Source organism: Crassostrea angulata, chromosome 1, assembly GCF_025612915.1.
Source record: "Crassostrea angulata isolate pt1a10 chromosome 1, ASM2561291v2, whole genome shotgun sequence".
Taxonomy (NCBI): Eukaryota; Metazoa; Mollusca; class Bivalvia; order Ostreida; family Ostreidae; genus Magallana; species Magallana angulata.
Window position 1 is genome coordinate 34517902 of NC_069111.1, and position 19832 is coordinate 34537733.

The following is a 19832-nucleotide window of genomic DNA, read 5'->3' on the forward strand; positions in this document are numbered from 1 at the left end:
GCTATTGGTGTGAAACATAAGGCGATGTTTTGACTCCCATGCAATCAATAATATCCGCGTAGCTAACAAAACAACAATACAGAGTTCAATGTGACATAACTTGTAGACATACCAACAAATAAGGATACGGTCGGAAGTGAACTCTCGATACCGTACACAGAAGTCAATGGACTTCTTGATTTAGTACAAATGTCCTCGTTGTAAGATTAAATGGGATTTAATCAATTCACAAGTATTTAAGGACTATATAAGGATATATATATACATTTGGTACTGGATGTTTGCAAATTTAGAGAAACAAAGAAACATGGAATCACACAAAAACCAGGGAATTTTATAAAATTTTTATATTTATAAAGACTATAAATAAACATAAATTTAGTCCAAAAAAACCCATAATTGTTCAACTTATCGAGGCTTTCAAAGACTGAAAAATTAGTTTTCAAGCAAAAAAATAATAATAATAATAAAATGAAAAAACCCACACAAAACAAATTAATAAGAAACGAATTTCACTTGGTTTATTGATAAATCATCGAAAAAAACACTAACTAATACTAGTCTTGATATTTGGAATATACATAAAATATTTTTTGACGGCTTTCCGACTTAGATACACTAACTGTCCTTCTGGCATACGTGATACTTTTGTATAAAATATTTTAATATGAATATAAATGCAAAGTTATGTTTACAAAAGAATTTAACCCAAAAAAGGTAAACACTTAAATAATTTGTATTTTGTTTACTTTAAGTGAAAATGATATTTTAAAGCATTATCCCCCAACTGTCTTTCAATATGATAGTATATTATTTGTAAAACATTTTATCGAATTTGAACCATTTGCCGTTTATCGAACGCATTCAATGTACGGTAATTTTTAAGTCCATAGTTGTTCACGCACTTCGATATTTGAAATAAAAGATAAAAAACTCATTTTGTACTTGAAATGTTGTAAATGAATTTTCAACGGAAAAAAAACATTATTGTATGTATATGTAGTTATTTACCAAAACGTCAATTGGATTATTCAAAACACGTGATCCATGCAAAAGCCTGTCAATTTCATCATCATTACAACCAAATGCGGACATAGTGATCACGAGGCGGATACCGTTTAGTGCGACAGTATTACAGCGCCAGCAGTCAGCTGTATAATACAATAACTCGATAGACTAACATGGAGACCACTCAGTACTTCTTGCGTTACTGGACACACTCCTGACAACATGACAGCGCGTTCTACATTAGTCCTTTTGTTTGTTTTCTGTGTGGAGTTTGGTTGTGTATTTTCAGGTAACGTTTCAACATTCTCTAGATTTTTGTTAATTATGAAAATATATGTATTTTTTTTTCTTGATTTTATGTTATCATACAACAGAAAGTTTGGATTTTCATCAGAATGAATTCAAGGCCAGGAATATCATCAATGAACAGAATGGGACAAAAATGGCTATATATTTTAATTTTTAGAATTTATTTAAGGAATGTAAGCAATTAAAATTATTCGAATTAAGAGTTTTAAAAGTCTTCTATTGAAAGGGTATTATGCTTTACAAAATTAGTCCAGATATCAGATCTGAACTTGAAATATTGATGATATAATGAAAAGATGTTTCATTTAACAGAAAATGTTGTATGGGATGACAACTTCAAACGGCCATTGAAAGTTTATACAAAACCTAGGAGTTTAATTGAAGTAAATTCATATCTATACATGCACAAAATATTGGCTCTGTGAATATATTGTTACCTAGTACATCGAACTGTCATATTTTATGTAACCAACCACATACCTTATTATATCTCCATAATAATTCATATTTATATCAGTATACATAAAGTGCGTCTTTCATCATTTATGCCTGCATGTGTGTAAGTATTCTTATGTAATAATTGACAATATTAACCAAATATCCGTGACAATATATATGAGACCTATTACTAAAACGCCGCTTAAAGCTGATTTCTTCTTGTTTCAAGTTTTAACAACCATAACATTTGATGAACTTTTTAGCTGCTAAATGCAGATTAAAATATTTTCTTTCTTTCTTAAAGAAATATCGAAAAGAGCTTTACATACATTTATTTTGTTTGATAATTATCTTCTCTACGTATTTATGAAAATGGATTAGGCTGACTGATAAAAAAACCCATCTGAATTAAATTGTTTTGATTGATTGAAAATAGAATATGAATGATATTAAACATTATACAGGTTGTGAACGAGCGAAGAAGACGATATGTCGCCCCGAAGAGTAAAAAGGGGACATATAAAGACCTGATAGGACATGGCGGATCTGTGATTGACAGAAAGGTATGCACGTTATAATTATAACGACGTTATATTTGTTACTCAATTGTCATACAACAGAGACAAGAAAGAGTTCTGGGATGGGATGAACAATGGAACTTCGAGTGATTCGGCGAATTCATAAATAAGAGTCATATCAAATAAATATTTTATTTTATAAAGTTCAGTGTACATTGAAATGAATTTTTTGTTTTTGGTAAATAGGCTTATGACCCAGATTCTGTTATTGCTGGCATCCTTGCTGGGATGTTTGTGGAAAGAAATGGAGTCGAACGGACGGTAAAATCTTATTTACAATATTAACTTAAACAGATCGAAGTTTGTTAATAATTTGATAAAGTGAATGCAATGTATTACTATCGCTGAATTTGATGTTTTGAGGGGGAAATAGCAAGGCAATGTTAGAGATAACTATTGTCTTTATTTGGAAAAGGTGGTTTTTTTTTGGGGGGGGGGATGCGTTAGTGACTGCAGGTTTGAACCCTGTCGACGACTAAACGATGCTGACAATGAATATGTATAGCAACAAGTGTTTCATTTTATATAATTTTGATAATCCATTTACTATTTTTCGTGTGACAATGCTTTGTACACGAGACTTTTAACTTTGATACAATTTTTTTTCTTCAAAAGATAAGATTACTTTTGTTATTGAGGTTAAGTGTTACGGATTCATTCCATTCAAACCATCAACATGCACCACTTTGATAACAAGAGTTTCTTATTGCACCACATTTCACAATTTCACATCTAAGGTATAAATGACATAGAAGTGCTGCAAAAGTTTGAATTTATTTTGTTGTACAGACATTAAATTAAAATATGTTAATTTTGTTTTGTATGTAAAATCAAATAATTAAAATATCTAAATAGGAGAGAGAGAGAGAGAGAGAGAGAGAGAGAGAGAGAGAGAGAGAGAGAGAGAGAGAGAGAGAGAGAGAGAGATACGAACCTTGTATGTTCATTACATTATAGCCAACTGTCGGACCAACTCTTTATTCAGGTTCAACTTCACTCTAACCAAAGGACCTAGTATCGTTGTCAACTATTTTATCTATTTATAATTTCAAGTATGCTTTTACTGGAAGAAGTTGGTTCAGAGTTTTTCTATCCAATTTATTATAAATTTGCCAGTGTACTAACATAATATTTCTATCTAATCACTGGTTCTTTTGAATTTATTTAGTAGTAAAATTTGAGATATGAAAAAACATTATATATGAGCATAACTACATATACTTACTTAATGGTAATCCTTTTTAAACCGGTTTAAAAGAAATACAATTTCTCAGAATATATATAGGCTATTCATATGATTTAATACATGTATGTTGTTTTTCAGCCTAATGTTGATTTCCAACGTAGCCGGAAGTTTCGTGGACAACAGTTGGATACACACAAACTGACACACAGACAGAAAGTGATATATGGCCTAGAATCCGAAAATGTAAAATGATGTACTTTTTCAAATGTAAAAAAAAAGTCCATTGTTGTTTGTATATACCAATCATTTGCAATATTTAACAAATTCACAGAAATTAAAAGAAAAGTCAGTATGGTATATATGTATTTTGATTAACTTATACATGTAAGTACATACCTAATAGTGTTATTGTAAGTTTTCTGTGATGATAGATAAATGTTGAAATCTGAAGAGCGAAACAGAGAATATTTAATGATTTGTCTCAGGTATGATGTACGAATATTTAGCAGCAAAATCTTCTTTTTTTCAAGTCGAACGATATGAGAACACGAAGAAAAAGAAATTTCGTTTCTGACAACAACTCACTTTGGCCGAGAGGGGTAGTGCCATACCAACTTGACGGAAATATGTGTAGGTTTGATCTGGAATTAAAATATTTTAAGAAGACCTGGTGATCAACAAATTACCTAATAAATCTTTTTTTAAGTGATATATATCTTAACTTAAAAATTTGAATATTTCCCTACCTCCTCGGGTTTGTTACTGTAGCCTAAAATTGGGCGCGACCATTCAGTCGTCTTTAATCAATGCGGTCCATGCTTTTTGCTCGAAATTCATTGCATAAATAATGTACATATATAATCGTTAATAACCAGCTTTTTATTTTAAACTTGATAATCGGCCGGCAGATTGAAATGTTACACGTTTGAAATACGGTAAATTTGTCTCGGACACTAATCTACAAAGGTAGAAGATTTTTTTCTGTAAAAGGGTTAAAAAGTATTCAAATGTCTTCATCTATTTTCAACCTACGTTGTATTGCAGCTCATTTAATCGAGAACTATTAGTTGTAAATAATCAAATTCCCTCAAAATAAACACATATATACAATTTCTTTTATCTTTAAATTGAAAGATATATCATAAAACTAGTTTACGTCAATGGAAACAAATACATAAATAACTATCCCGTACGTTGTACTACAACAACAAAATTCCATGGTTTTTTTTCACGTTCAGCCCCCGACGCCGTGGACGTTGTAAAAGCAGGGATAGAGATGCTACACAACATGACCTGTGTGAGATTCGCACCCATCGGCTCCCAGCTCGCCAACTCTGTTTCCCATAGCAACCACGTTTATTTCTTCAGCCAATCGTAAGTGGCACAGTATTTGGCAAACCATATCATCTCAAAACCTTAATATTAAACTAATGGTGTATGATTGACTAATCCATATAATTGAATTATAATTTTGTTTTTCAAATAGAATATTTATTATCAATATTGAGTGTTTAAATTCTGTTGACAAATAAGCGGTGTATATTTCAGCGGTTGCTGGTCCTACGTTGGAATGATTGGATGGGGCCGACAGGAAATAAGTTTACAAGATCCCGGATGCATAAGTGTAAGGTTACAACGAATAAATACAGAACTGATAATAGAACCATTTGAACAAGACCTTGGACTTTGGTAGGACGTAGCTATCTTTTTCTTGCATCATAACAAGTTGAGAATGACGCTGGTTTCAAGTGAAATATACACCAATTGCCTAGCCTTAGCTCAAAAACCAGACAAATCTTGTTGATTCAAAGACTCATGGCTGAGTGGCCAACGATGAAATATACATGCTTACGTCATAATGCTGTTTGACACAACTACCCAAAGTCCAAGCTCCTGTTAAAATGGTTCTAGTTCATACATAGACAACCTTTGATTACTCCTAGACTTCAACCTTAATCATCTGAATTACAAAAGAAACTCTCCATCATCTGCTATCGTGTAACGTACATTAGTATCCATTTCAAATTTTCCACTTTTTAGCTTGCCACGTCCGTTCATGAGATATGCCATGCATTAGGGATGTGGCACGAACAAAATCGGTCGGACAGAGACAGTAAGATCGAGTTGTACGGAGATAACATCAGCGGTGGCGGATTAAACAACGTCAATTTCAGGCGCATGACCACTAGAAACTCGTATCCATACGATATATCATCAGTGCTTCAATATATTCTCACGGTAAGGTACTTAAGAAATTTTTTGTAAAAACTGGATTGATAATTCATATAATACTACAACTATCGCTGTCTTCGCCATCAACCTCATCCTCATCATCCTCATTTTCATCATCATCATCATCATCATCATCATCATCAGTAGATATTAACGTCAATATCGCTTCTTCCAGTCCTTTGCTGTGGACAGATCTCGGCCAACCATGCGCTCAAAGGATCCGAGATTAGCTTTTTTGGCGGATAAAGCCACTGGTCTGATGTATTACGATGCAAAGGAAATAACGAAGGTTTACAGCTGCACACGTACGAGAGAATTCTTTTTAATAAATATCGAAATGTGATTAGTATTTTCGTCAGAAAATGAATTTCAGTACAGGAGTGTTTTGAAGCATTCGTAGGGAATTTGTTGATAATATAATTTGTATTACAGAAAACTGCGTTAACCCTCCAAATTGTGACAATGGCGGATATCTGAACCAGAACTGTCAATGTCAGTGTCCGGCAGGTCTGACTGGCAGTGACTGTAGATCTGTCGTCTCCAGTCCTGGTAAGAAGACTCGGCAATCTAAGCTTATACTTTGACCTGACAAAAATAAGACTCTTATTTGACTGAAGTTCTGGTCGATTTGGGAACGAAGTTTAAACAAGTTTTTGATAATTCATTTCAAACAAAGGATATAGGAATGTTAAAGGACATCAGCACTCAATAATCGCCAAATGTTTTTTTTTCCTCGACTGTTGAGGTACTTTTTCTATCTTTTGAGTCATATTTGCCAAATAATTTTCTATCGAGGTTGTGGTGGCGTCATATCTCTCTCAGCGAATGAAGAAGCGAAGATATCATCGTCGAATTATCCTAACAAGTACAGTTTAGGAGAAGAGTGTGTCTGGCTAGTAAAGGTATCCTTCTATTCTATAAAATCTACAAACGTTTAAGATTCGCAATCCGCATACTGTAGGATAGTCGCGTTATCCGAAGATTGTAGGATAGTTGCATTATTTGCAGACCGGGGGATAATTTTGTCGTACAGATTGTAAGTTAGTCGGGTTATTAGCAAAAATATAGTATTAGAATAATCTCTATGTTTTTATAGGACATCGATTTATATTCAGAATGTCAGATAGCTGTGTTATTCAAAAATTATGCAGTGTAGTATGGTTACGTTAAATACAAAAATTGCAGAAATAGTGTTTTATCTAAAGATTGTTTTAAAAGTCGAATTATCTTCAGTTTGAGTTCTCGTTTTTTGTGTGCAAATGTCATATTTAGGAATATTGGTATTACAGTTGATGAATTATTTGTTTTATAAGGGTCCCCCAGAGCACCATATACAGATGACAATAGATTTTATGGATATCTCGGATAACGGATACGATGCTTGCTATCACTGGTTGGAGGTCCGTTACAACTTAATGGGACAGGACGGCCCGGAGTAAGTATGCCTCTCAATCACCAGACGATGCCAGGGTTGCTGCTATAAGGACATAAAAAATATTTATCTATAAACTTATGTGCAGTGTTTACACACGTGAAGCTTAAATGAACTCAATTCTTTTCTTTTTGTTGACTTCAGTGTTTTTGTCTCAAGTTGCTACATTCAGGATAAGTAACAATTTTATAAAACAGGTTAGAAATGTTTATCTAATAGCAGCAAAGCGGGGTTACGGTATATTTTCTAAAAAAAATTAATCCAGTAAAGTTATTTAAAAAACAACCTCTTTAAAACAGATTATGTGGTCTTCGGAGGGACGAAACATTTTATTCATCACACGATGAAATGGAGAACGTGATGATGTTAAAGTTTAACTCCGCCATTTCCAGTGACAAGGCTCCATCGACAGGGTTCAGTCTCACTGTGAGAAGTATCGGTAAAAGTAAGTAACAAGTACACCAACTAAAGAGTATCGGTAAAAGTAAGTATCGAGTACACTAAAAGAATCGGTAAAAGTAAGTACAAGTGAGTACTAAGAACGCTGAAAGTATCGGTAAAGAAATGTTAGAAATACACTGAAAGTATCGGTACAAGTAAGTATGAAGAATCCTGAAACTATCGGTACAAGTAAGTATCAAGTACACTGAAAGTTTCGGTACAAATAAGCATCAAGTACAATAAAAGTATCAGATCAAGGAAGTGTCAAGTATCCAGAAAGAAATTGTGGAAACTAGAAAGTATGAAGTATATAAAGAGCATCTTAACAAGTAAGTTTCTTGTTTACTTAAAGTATCGTTGAAGACAAATATCAAGTATAACGAGAGCATCGGTATGAATAAGTATAAAGTACATTTAAAGTGCCGGTACAAGTAATATATTAAGTAAGTAATACTGAGAGTATCGGTGTAAGGAAGTCTGAAATATACTGAAAGTAGCCGTCAAAGTAAATATAAAATATGCTGAAAGTAGTATCATTTATACTAAGTATTGGTACAAGTAGGCATACAAAAATATAAGTACATGTTAGTTAAAACTACTACAAGCATCCGAACAAGTAGGTACTGAAGGTGCTTGGTACAAGTAGGCATACAAAAATATAAGTACATGTTAGTTAAAACTACTACAAGCATCCGAACAAGTAGGTACTGAAGGTGCTAGACATATAAAGCATACTGATAAATTGGTGACAGTAGGCTTTTTAGAATACCAGCTGTAAGTATAGCTATGTATAGCTAGGTACAAGTACTATTTGAAAGCATTGCATGAAAAAGATGGATTATTAGTCTTGTAAATAGGTATTACATTTGTAGGTACATGTAGATACTGAGAGTATTGAAATTATTGGTACAATAACAAATAAGACAATAGCAATTACGTTGAACGGCTACATCATTCTAAATATAAAATTTCGATGATATATTTGTCAAAATTAAAACAATATTAACTATTAATATAAGGATATATTCCTTTATTTTTTATCTTGATGCCGGGAAACAATGGGGAAAACCCCAGTTGATATGAATTTAATGATAATTTCGAATTAAATTATTTAATAATTATCAATATGAATTAATTAAGTTATGACTAGTCTGTGCACAACATATCTTAACCTTTCATCTCAGCCTTTCAGTACTATATCAACAAATTTATTGTTCAGTAGTTGCGAAATAAAGATAATAGACTAAGTATTAAATTGTTGAAAATGTATTTTCTAGATTTATCAAAATACTGTTTGGGCACTTGTTATGTTGTGTTATAAGCGAAACATAAATTGGCGTAACTGTCTGTAATTTTTGTCAATTATTGAATGTATTGTTTATTGAAATAAAATAATAGACTTGTTAACACCATCAAATCAAAACTAAATTATTTTCATTTATTTTCATTTATTTTCATTTACAATTCGAGTTTATTTGAGAACTTCTGAATGATATTCATAGTGTATTATTTTATTAACTATTTCTTGCAGGTTGTGTTGACCACCCTTGTAAATTTGGTGAATGTTACGTCACTGATACGTCATACAGATGTCAGTGTCAGTCGGGTTTTGCCGGAACTAACTGTGACGAATTTGTAGGAAGTGAGTATGATAACATTTTGTAGCATTATGTAGATCTTGTCCGTAAATTGTATGTACATTTTGTACAGTACTGTTCTTATGAATAATAATTGACTTAGCATATGAATTTAAAAATTTCTGTCGGAAGCGTATCAGTCGAGTAAACTTTGTTATAAGGCACTGCAAATAAGAAAGTTACGCTATAATATATATTTTAAATCGATTTTTTTTTATTTTGGCATTACATTAACGCTGTTTAAAATCTTTACAATCTGGGTATTTTTCTTTAATTTTTTTATACGTAAAACATAGAAAGCACAGGGAATAAAGATTTGTAGATCAGTACAACACAAACCGTTTATATCAAGCACAGGGTCCAAGCCCGTTTTGATATTAATTTAAATGCAACCATCAATTAAGTTTATGGTTTATATATTGAAATTAATGTCAAAACTAGTTTGGCCTATGTGGAAATTAAGTAATATCAAGTTGTTGTACTCCACTCAATCCTCAGGAACACGGGTATTATTTGTTATATCAATTAAGCTTAATTGTATAATTTTGAGCCTTATATTGAAAGATTATGTTCATTGATTTATTAGATGTATTATTTAACCATTTGCAAAATTTTATAGCATAGTTTTTTTCTTCGTGCTTGGTTCGTTTTGCTGTTCCACGGTGACCAATTGAACTATGGTTCCGTTTCAGGAGACATGTACTTGTTCTCTAACTTTGATAACGAGGAATTAAACTTTCTACAAAATGTGGATTCGGATGATTTCGACTGGACTTTACATTCGGTATGTCATCTAGTCTACTATAATACCACGATGAATGATTTATCTTATCTATATTGCTTGTATAATTATACAATATAACATTGTGTTTAATGAAAATAGGATGTTTAAATAAGCATGCAGTCAAACGTTCCTGAAAAAAAAACCGATTGCTTAAAAATAAGCACCTCTATGCAAAAATTTTAATGGAAAAAGTTAGATTTCAACGCTGTAGATTTCTAATTTTTAAACATTAGGAATTACTTTCTGCGAAAAATCGCAAGAAGCACCAGATTTCAAAATATGGAACAGATCTAAACGTAAACTAAACAATTATAAGCTACACACCAAGTTTCAAATAAATTCGTATAAAAGTATGGAAAACTAGGTTTGGGCAGATTGACATACATGTACAGTCATCTAGAGCGATAAAGATTTTTATCTTCTCCCGTTTCACTGGTAGAGGACCAACAAGACCAGGTTGTGTAAAAACTCACAACTTGTTGGAGAGAAATCAATGAATATCATGTCAATTTTCCATTTTCCATTGGTTTTGTCTGTGATAACACTACAAATCAATTTGTAACGTATATTTCAGTACATTTTATTAATGACTATTATAAGATTTAATCGCACAGTTGCTGAAAATTATTTAAAAAAATTTATGTAATAAGGAATTATTCGTTGAAATTTATATTTTGAGTTGATCAAATATGCTCGGGCGTGATCAAAATTGATCATATAGCTATTCGGAGATTTGATCACCTATGACCACATTTGATAACCTAGTGATACCCCCCAAAAATGATTCCTCATTCCTAAAATAAATCATGGGAATTAAGTCCTTTAATTGTTCATTTTCTATGGTTTAGGGTAGCACACCCTCGTCCGCCACTGGTCCACAGTCCGCCAAATCCGGACAATATTACATGTACATCGAGGCTTCATCGCCTCGCTCTGAAGGCGACAAGGCTATTCTTAGTAGTGAAATTGTCAAGTTTAGCTCAGGTATGAACCAGTGCAGAACTTGATATCTGAAAAAAGTTTCGTTTTGCATGGTTTTTTTTTCATAATATGAAATTTTTAAAGAAAACTAGTTATACGTGTACATGTATTCATTTGATTTACATTCCACTGACATATACATGTATATATATACATACAACCAATTGATTTGTTACAGTACATGAAAGATGTCTGCGATTCTCTTACCACATGTACGGGTCCGCGATCGGCTCCCTAGCTGTCTATTTCCAAGGTAACAGCACCAATAAAACACTGGCTTTCCAAAAAATCGGCGACCAGGGCAATCAGTGGAACTCCACGGAAATAGACATTCCGCCCATGCAAAACCTTCAGGTTAGTTAGTCTTTTGTTTTAAGCAAAAGACATTTTATATCTATAGACAACGGCGATTCTTGTGAAAGTAACTGCAAAGAAACCCTAGCTGTTTATAAACAATTTATTTCTAGATCCACTCTGCATAGAATTTATTTCTAGATCCACTCTGCATAGAATTTTATTTAAAGCTGTATATGCCATAATATTATCATATAAGCATTATATGTGTATTTCATCAAATTGATATAGGCCTATAAGATGTTGATATTTTACAAATGAACTATTAAAGTTCATTAAATTATTAATGAAAAATATTAAATAACATTTTAACGGATTGAAATTATAAGTCTACCCGTTCATATTTTCTCAGTGTGTAAAAATTATTATTCACTATCATGTGATGTCATAAGCTTTTTCGATATTTAAAATGTAAACAAAAATTCGACTCGAAAGCGTGCATTTCGGTGATAGATATACCCCAATTTTCGCCACAAAGGTCAATCGTTTAATGAATGTGTCTAATATTAAGCTTAATTTAGGAAAATATAATTTTTCTCCTTATAGATGGAATAACAAAGCACCACTTTATCACCAAATGAATGAATGTTCGTTGCATTTGTCAGAAACTTTTCATTTTTATCACACTGACTAATTTTGGGTCTGGTTTCCAAAATCATTAAATTATTCTTTATACGGCATACACATCTTAGAGTAGAGTATGTTTCTTCTACAGATCATCATTGAGGGAGTGAGAGGTTCGAGCTATGATGGGGATATTGCTATTGATGCAATAGAACTTCGCAGTCACAACTGCTGTAAGTAGCTGAACAGTGGGTTTCTTTTAAAAAATGGTCTGTCCAAACGGTAAATTTCTCACGGACTACACATACAAACAACTGTTTAGTTCTCTACATACTCTTGTCAATAGCAACAACGCTACCTCCCACAACTACTGGCACGACAAGGATCTCTACTGAATCAGACCCTCCCACGACACCTATAACCACGCCCTTTATTGGTGACAAGGCGTCAATCAATGTCACGGATTCAATCACGCCAACTTCTGCTACACAAGCCCCTCTGTCTGTGTCAGGTATCATTCTTTATCTTTTATATTTTTGTGAATATCATTAATGTTGATAACTTGATATGTAAACTAAAATTGGTTTATTCTTCTGCAGTCACCTGTGATTTCGAAACCGGAAACACGTGCTTTCTTGAGAATCTTGAGCAAACACTGATTTCAGAAAAAGACACAGTATCCACTGAATTGCAAAAGGATGATTTCGACTGGACATTACATTCGGTGAGAAAATCATAGCGGAAAATGTTAACACAAAATAAAGTTTAATTTCACTTGTTATAAAACAAATAAAAAATGAATTTTGTTATGGTCAAAATAAAAGTAAAATAGTTTGATATTAAAATTTGTAAAATGGTCTGAATAGATCTCATTATAAAATAATCGCGAAAGCATATTATCGTGTAGTTAACGTTTTTCACGCATTCCTATTTAAAGCTTTTCATATCAGACTCGAAATACCTTAAAAACACCCCTTTATACATGTATCTATAACTTAAGGAGGCCGACTTAAGTTTGCATTGCGCATGTTTTTGCGCATTCTAATATAATACAGTTGTTTTATACTTCTTATGAATTTTTTTCGATATCATTTATAAAATTGAACACAATAAACAAAATACAGATAAAAATATTTAGATTGTTAAAGGAAATTTTTATTTTTAACACGATTTTTACGTTGTGCGGTAGAGGAGCATTGCCATTGCGCTTTTATGATGTTATGATAAAATGAAGCTTTGTAGGAGTACGTTATAAGAAATAAAATAAAAGAAAAAGAAAAAATTGTACGCTGTTGAAAGTTTATATACAGAATGATGCTATCCTCGAGGACATTTTCCTCATTTTTGGAATGAATCCATTATATACCAATCATCATTCGTGATGATCTAAATATATAGCAAAATTTGGTGTATTTTAATATTTTGAGATGGCCCCCACTAAAAACCAGACGGTAGAATTTTGTGTTTTTTACATATAAGGAAGGAAATGCTATTACTAGTCATATATAACAATTTGAGAAAAAAGCTATTGTAGTATTTGTTTTAAACTGCTTTGATGTGCGGAAAATGACAGTTTCCTATATATTCCTATAGTAAATGTACCATCTATTTTGAGATGGTCCCTAAAAAGAACCAGACGGTCGATTTTCATGAACCTTCGCAAATAAACTAAAGTTGGTTTGAATTATATAGGGTTAAAAAATAAAGAGTTATGCTATTGTAGTTTTTCCGCAAAAAAACCCAAATCGGCCTCCTTAAATCAGATTGTATCATCCAAGAAATGAATTAGAAAAGGCAAGACATTACAATATAAACCAAATTTTCCGGATTTTGCGCATCAAATAAACTCGTGGAGCGTTGAAACAGCGTTCTTTATAAGTAATATCGTTTAAAGCTGGATCGTTTTTTAATAAGATGATATGATAAGTAATCTAACCTCCAACATATAAAAGAAACATAAACAGAACTTTATGCGGCAACTGTGTGGCGAACATTGCAAAATTTTCTCACACTCGAATAAAGACGGGTTTACAGTAAATATATAGACAAGTTTAAAAGTGAACCTACATTTTCTAGGGACCGACCCCTTCCTCAGACACTGGGCCCGCCATGGCGTACAGAGGGTCACGGTACGCCTTCATTGAAGCATCCAGTCCCAGGAAAGACGGGGATAAGGCTATAATGAGATCCACGAATACGTTTAGAGGTGATTACTAATTAACTAATACTCTATATTGTTACCTTTGTTTGTTGGTAATAGAAAATGGTTAATGGATAAACCAAATAAAAGAAGTTGCTTATTTATGACTATTTCGATTATTATTTTTATATGTAAAACATGATAGAGGGTAAATGAATCTTTTTTTCACTTTTTTTTGTCACTTGTAGCTTATATAGAATTTGAGGTTGACTTATTCGATATTAACATTTTGATATTTCAGAAACTGTGCAGTGCTTGAGCTTCTCCTATCACATGTATGGGAAAACATCGGGGATGGGAAAACTCAATGTCTATTATACAGCCCAGAATGGTTCAATCCTTAGAATTTTTAGTAGAATTGGCAACCTAGGAGATGCTTGGAGAAGAGAGTTTATACAGATCCCACCCACACGCGGACTTCAAGTACGTCTATCGCTATGTAAATTCATACCCACCCACCCCCGCCCCGAACCTGTCTTCCTTTTACAAATCCACGCATGATCTTATATGTTGGTTTTACTTTTGTTTGTTCCCTAGTATAAATCATTTGCATGGTATTTCATACTGTCAAACTGTAAAAACTTTGTTTTTATTTGTGACATTCAAACATTCGTGTATTAATGTTTATTCAGTCAAAAAGACATTATGCCTGAGTGTTGGCGTCCTGAGCCATTATAGTTGGACATTGCTGTTCATGTAACCTACGGGCCTCATATCATTCTTTTAAGAAATGTTACTTTTATTTACACTTAAAGACTACTATATGCCCATGTTCTGCTCCAAATATAGGTCCCCTACTGACTATTCACTATTCCTATGAAAAATCGTTAGAATGGGTCATGGTAGATAAAATATATCATTAAGTTTTCTAAAACTTCCATAATATTACGGATATTTTTGAAAACAGATATCAAACCCAAATCCATCTTAAGAAAATGAAAAAATTACAGAATATTTGTTTTTATTTTCATAGATCTATTTTGAGGGTATTCGTGGAATCGGTTACAGAAGTGACGTAGCAATTGATGACATCATCGTTAGCGAGGGAGAATGTGGTACGAGTAGCGGGATCTCTATACATGTATTTGGCTGGTTGTCAACATCAATAATTATTGTTTTAAATCTATTTCTACAAAGAGCATGAGTCAATAAAATGAGATACATTAACTTTGTGTTGTTTGATATAAATATTAATACTGCTTTGCCAAACATGCTGGCAAAAAGATTTTTTCTAGCTGCTCATAAGTCAGTTATTTACTCAGTATAAATTTGTGAGAGAATGGCCATACGATATTTATTTGAAAAAAAGTAACATTTTTGTGTTTTTCATCTGTTTTCATTTGATATCTAGATATCTATTCATTCTCTCTCATGAAACACAATTCAAATTCATTTATACATGTATCCAGTAATGCTCTGCGAAAATCGTATCGGACAGCACTTTTCGGCATTTTCAACTGATTTTAAGCCCCGTCTTAATAATTAAAGTGCCCATTCTATCATTGTATTTTACTGGATGATTGTTACAAAAAGTAATTTAAAATCTTTAAAAGTAATGCCTCAAGCAAACAGTTTGTACAACTTGCTGAACTCGAGTATGGATATCAAAGAACACGAGGTGTAATCTGTTAAATCATGGCCAGCGATCGAGGAAGTTTATGTATATAATCATCGTTTTAAAAATGACACTTCACATATTTAGCGCAAATGAGCCCAGACAAGAAAATAAAGAATTCTTCATAAGCTAGTTTACTCAGAACCGATAAAAAGACTGATGGTTGTCTTTTGCTGTTTTGCGTCCCGTCGAGACGATTTTCGTTGCAAATTAGGTATGACTAGGTATTTGCCAACCCTGTCTCAAACAAGATGAGATTAGAATTTAGTTAAATAAAGAAAAACTGAAGCATAATAATTTCTCTGGATCATACATACCACTTATACTGAGATCAACTATTTGTATAGGATGTGCCGCTAGACCGTGCCAACATGGCGGAGTTTGTCATTCTCTTGGCGGATCTAGCTATAACTGTAGCTGTGTAGGCGCGTACGGGGGAACTCATTGCGAGGAATTAGGTATGAGGGAATTTGTTAACGTTCAACTTGTATGAATTCAGCTATGCACCTGACGTGTTCAATGGTTATCTTATTTCCGTTTAGTTTGATTTTGATCAGTTTCAGCGATATCTTGTTCATTTGATGACGGATTGTGCGGTTTTCTGACCCAGTCTACGGATGATGATTATGACTGGCAATTTGGAACGGTAAGAGAGAGAGAGAGAGAGAGAGAGAGAGAGAGAGAGAGAGATCTCTCTTTCCTAATGTTATATACAATGTTTATCATTTCTCTTGGTTTTCCTAGTATACAAGAAGCAGGTACACCGGACCCCAGACCCCCCTAGACGGCCGTTTTGCCTACACCGAGGCTTCGTTCAAAGCGAGGGGAAGTACCAGCATCCTGACGACCGCCGGAACACAGCTAGGTAACCCAGCCCTAACCCCACCTGTCTTTCCCCGGCCCCACTTGTCTCTCCCTATAGCTATACCTGTCTTTCCATTGGCCCACCTGTCTGTCCCCAGCCCCACCCTCCTCTTCACAGCCCTGCCTTTCTCTCAGTCTTACTGTCTTACAGTCCTCGGAAGGTTAAACGGACATAAAACAGATCACAGAAAAGTACATTGTTTGGAATAACTTTGACCTATTTTGTTTTTGTTGTAGCTTTCCAGGACTGGTGTTTTTCCTTCTCTTACTACATGTACGGGTACAACATGGGAGCCCTCGCGGTCAGGGCCGGCTACTCCGGCCTCGGTCTGCCGTACCGCTGGTTCTGGTACGGAAACAAGGGCGCGAGGTGGGAGCACCAGAGTATAACCATCCACGCCATTCCCAGACTCGTGGTAGGTAACAAATTTGTCTAGAGGAAAGATGTAAAATTTCAGTTCTGGACAGGGTGAATGTTGATTGTAATAATGCTGCTCTCTCCTATTTTTTTTCTGAGAGCCTTCTTTCAAAAAATACAAATTAAAGAGGACACATAGAGTAGACCTACATTATTGCAGTTATGGATAAATCTGGAGAGCAGCAGGCATGTTAGCGAAGCTCTTTCAGGACTATGGTGCGTCCTAAGCACATCTTAGGATGCGTCTTAGTATTAAGCTTTTTTTCTCGTAGCTCTCCTATATTTACATATAGGACCCGCCATACATGTAACTTTGACCAAATTTTAGGACATCATTTACATTTGCACCTTGTCGTAAGACCATCCTAAGGTGGTTTTTTTTTTTTTTTTTGGGGGGGGGGGGGGGTGAATATTTGGACTGTTGTGAAGCTTGACAATAGACCTGTAGAATAAAGCGATCTTTTCTACAGTCTGAGCATTAAACCCGGGAGGGGGACATAGTCATTTATTCTATCATGTACGTTCATTTAAACCTAATTATGTGGTGCGGGACCCTGAATTCTTCACCACCCCCACCCCCTTCTCTTTTTCTACATGCTTGCTTGTGAGCTGACAAATTAAGCAAAACTTCGGAAATACTGTCTCTGTTTAGTGAAGAAAAATAAGTCATTTATTTTTATTATCTGCATTTAGTAAGTTACATTCATTGTTTCGATTACTAGTATTGGCCAAAAAATATTCAAATTTCTTGGCAAAAAATTAATGCGTGATCATTCTTGTTAATGTATTACATGTACTTCAATGACAAGATCATCAAATGCCAATTAACACTCAAAGAATGGACATGTGTTGTTTAACGTGGTATGGGACATATGTCGATATTTAAGTGGACATTAAAATACTTTCATCGGTTTAGAATTTTCAAATTTCATAATATTTAACCCAAAATGCGTTTTAAATTTTCTTGGAAAGATAATAATTTTAAAACCCCCAGGATAGCGCAGTTTGTTAAATTTCACTACGAATCTGTTAGTCATGAGTTCGAATCCCGCTGGGTAAAATAAAAAAAAAAATTACATTTCCAAAAGTTTTTAACTTAACTATAAATAAAACATTACAAAACATGTTTATCAAGAACACGCATAATTATCAATATATTTGACCACATTTCATATCAAAAGCACGACTCTAAAAAATGATTCAGACCAAATTCCAAAAACTTTTAACATGCATTCTTTATACCTATGACAAGATTAACATACACACATCTTAAAACTAAGGCTGTTCAATTTATTTCGCAGATTGAGATCATGGCGGTGCGAGGGTGGGGCTATCGGAGTGATATGGCGGTGGACAACATATCGCTCACTCCGGGGACGTGCTAATGCTATCTCTTTTTGCATTTATTTTGATTATTTTTTTTTTTCATTTGATTGTTTTTTTTTTATTTATTGCATGTTGATTTTGGTTTTACATGTATTTATCAACATTTCATTATTTCTTGTCCATTTTAAAGAGATGGGGTACCGGTGTTTTGTTATTCTATATTGGCTGGAAGGTGTTTTTATTTGTGGGAGGGGGTTACTTAAATACTATTTTGATTTTTTTTAAATGGGGTGAGTAGGTTAGAAATATGAATTAGTTCTATGCGCAATTGTAACACACTTTAAATTCAGAAAACAAGTCACAAATGGATACCATCACCAGAATATTCATCGCAATATATATTAATTATTTTTCTATTTTTCGTAATTTCTATGAATTTATCTTCTTTTTAAGGTTAAACTTCTGGAAAAAAAACTTCATAGAAAATACATAATAAATCATCAAATGAACAAGCTTTAGTTATAAGGAGGTATGGGGTACCTCCATTTTTGACGAACTCTCTTTCGAAATAAACTATGAAATTCTTAAATATTTTCTTAAATGGGTAAAGTTGGTTTTTTTTAATTTTGTTTGTTAGTTTGATTTATGTTTTTGTTGCTTAATTAGTTGATTAAACTGGTTTTTTTCGTTTTAAAAAGAGTTATTTTATGAATTTTAATTGTATTCAATGTCTTGTTGTCTTCGTGTTTGTTTCACGTTATCAGTGAAGGTACTGCAAGATCAGACCACAAGGCCATGAAACAGTCAAAGTTTATCAGTTGTCTGAAACTGTTATCATTAAAAGTACAAATGTTTTGAAATGTGTTTTAAAAAAAAATGTTTAAAACTGCTTCTTGAACTTCGGGCAATTTTCCGATGTTGTACAAAATGACACGCGGTTCTGTTTTATATGTTTAACGCGTGTTTCATTTACTATAGTAATCAATTGATGACGACATTGTGGAACGTCTTATAATTAAAATTAATTTTTATAAATGATGAATATAAATTTATAAATTCTAATTCCATCGAAAAGGGAAACTTCATCTGCTAGTCGCAAACTTGTTTTAATACTGTTGTTTTTATATAAAAGTAATAGCCAGAGATAACCGAATAAAATGCAAAACGAAATACTAATAAGATATAAGCATATAAGAAATATTTTTTTATTGGTGTTTGGTTGTTTTTTAACAAGTGATAATTCTGGCATTGATTTTCAAAATGTTTAAAAGAATTAATTGCCTCGGCAACATGTACGGAAAACAACCTTGAAGCATGTTAGGTTGTTAGCGATACTTAATTATATTAAAATAATATTTGAAGAAGGGATTTAAAAATGATTAAAATCAGATCTTTGATCCGCTCCGACAAATTCTGATGTCGCTACACAAAGTTGTGCAGCGACTATCAGAATTTCGGAGTGTTA

The 19832-nt window shown here is 33.2% G+C and overlaps 1 protein-coding gene across 1 annotated transcript; it reads left to right on the forward strand.

Annotated features, from left to right (window-relative positions):
- Positions 1-1167: 1167 nt before the first annotated feature.
- On the forward strand, positions 1168-19350 carry LOC128179310 (MAM and LDL-receptor class A domain-containing protein 1-like). Its single transcript, XM_052846712.1, has 29 exons — positions 1168-1297; positions 1630-1700; positions 2220-2318; positions 2520-2594; positions 3658-3762; positions 4050-4149; positions 4758-4893; positions 5068-5143; positions 5560-5757; positions 5927-6056; positions 6184-6300; positions 6547-6653; positions 7065-7186; positions 7483-7628; positions 9156-9266; positions 9954-10045; positions 10894-11029; positions 11205-11380; positions 12096-12177; positions 12291-12455; positions 12544-12668; positions 14021-14150; positions 14386-14567; positions 15118-15199; positions 16107-16217; positions 16317-16405; positions 16504-16624; positions 16861-17039; positions 18343-19350. Exons 1-29 carry the CDS (start codon positions 1231-1233, stop codon positions 18424-18426), a joined length of 3414 nt encoding a protein of 1137 aa, XP_052702672.1. The 5' UTR covers positions 1168-1230; the 3' UTR covers positions 18427-19350.
- The last annotated feature ends 482 nt before the right edge of the window (positions 19351-19832 follow it).

Bases quoted from the DNA above. Each gene is read 5' to 3' on its own strand.
- LOC128179310 (XM_052846712.1), top strand. From the start codon at position 1,231: ATGACAGCGCGTTCTACATTAGTCCTTTTGTTTGTTTTCTGTGTGGAG. The intron at 1,298-1,629 runs GTAACGTTTCAA...TTCATTTAACAG, and splicing joins GTTTGGTTGTGTATTTTCAG to AAAATGTTGTATGGGATGAC. The intron at 5,144-5,559 runs GTAAGGTTACAA...TCCACTTTTTAG, and splicing joins AAGATCCCGGATGCATAAGT to CTTGCCACGTCCGTTCATGA.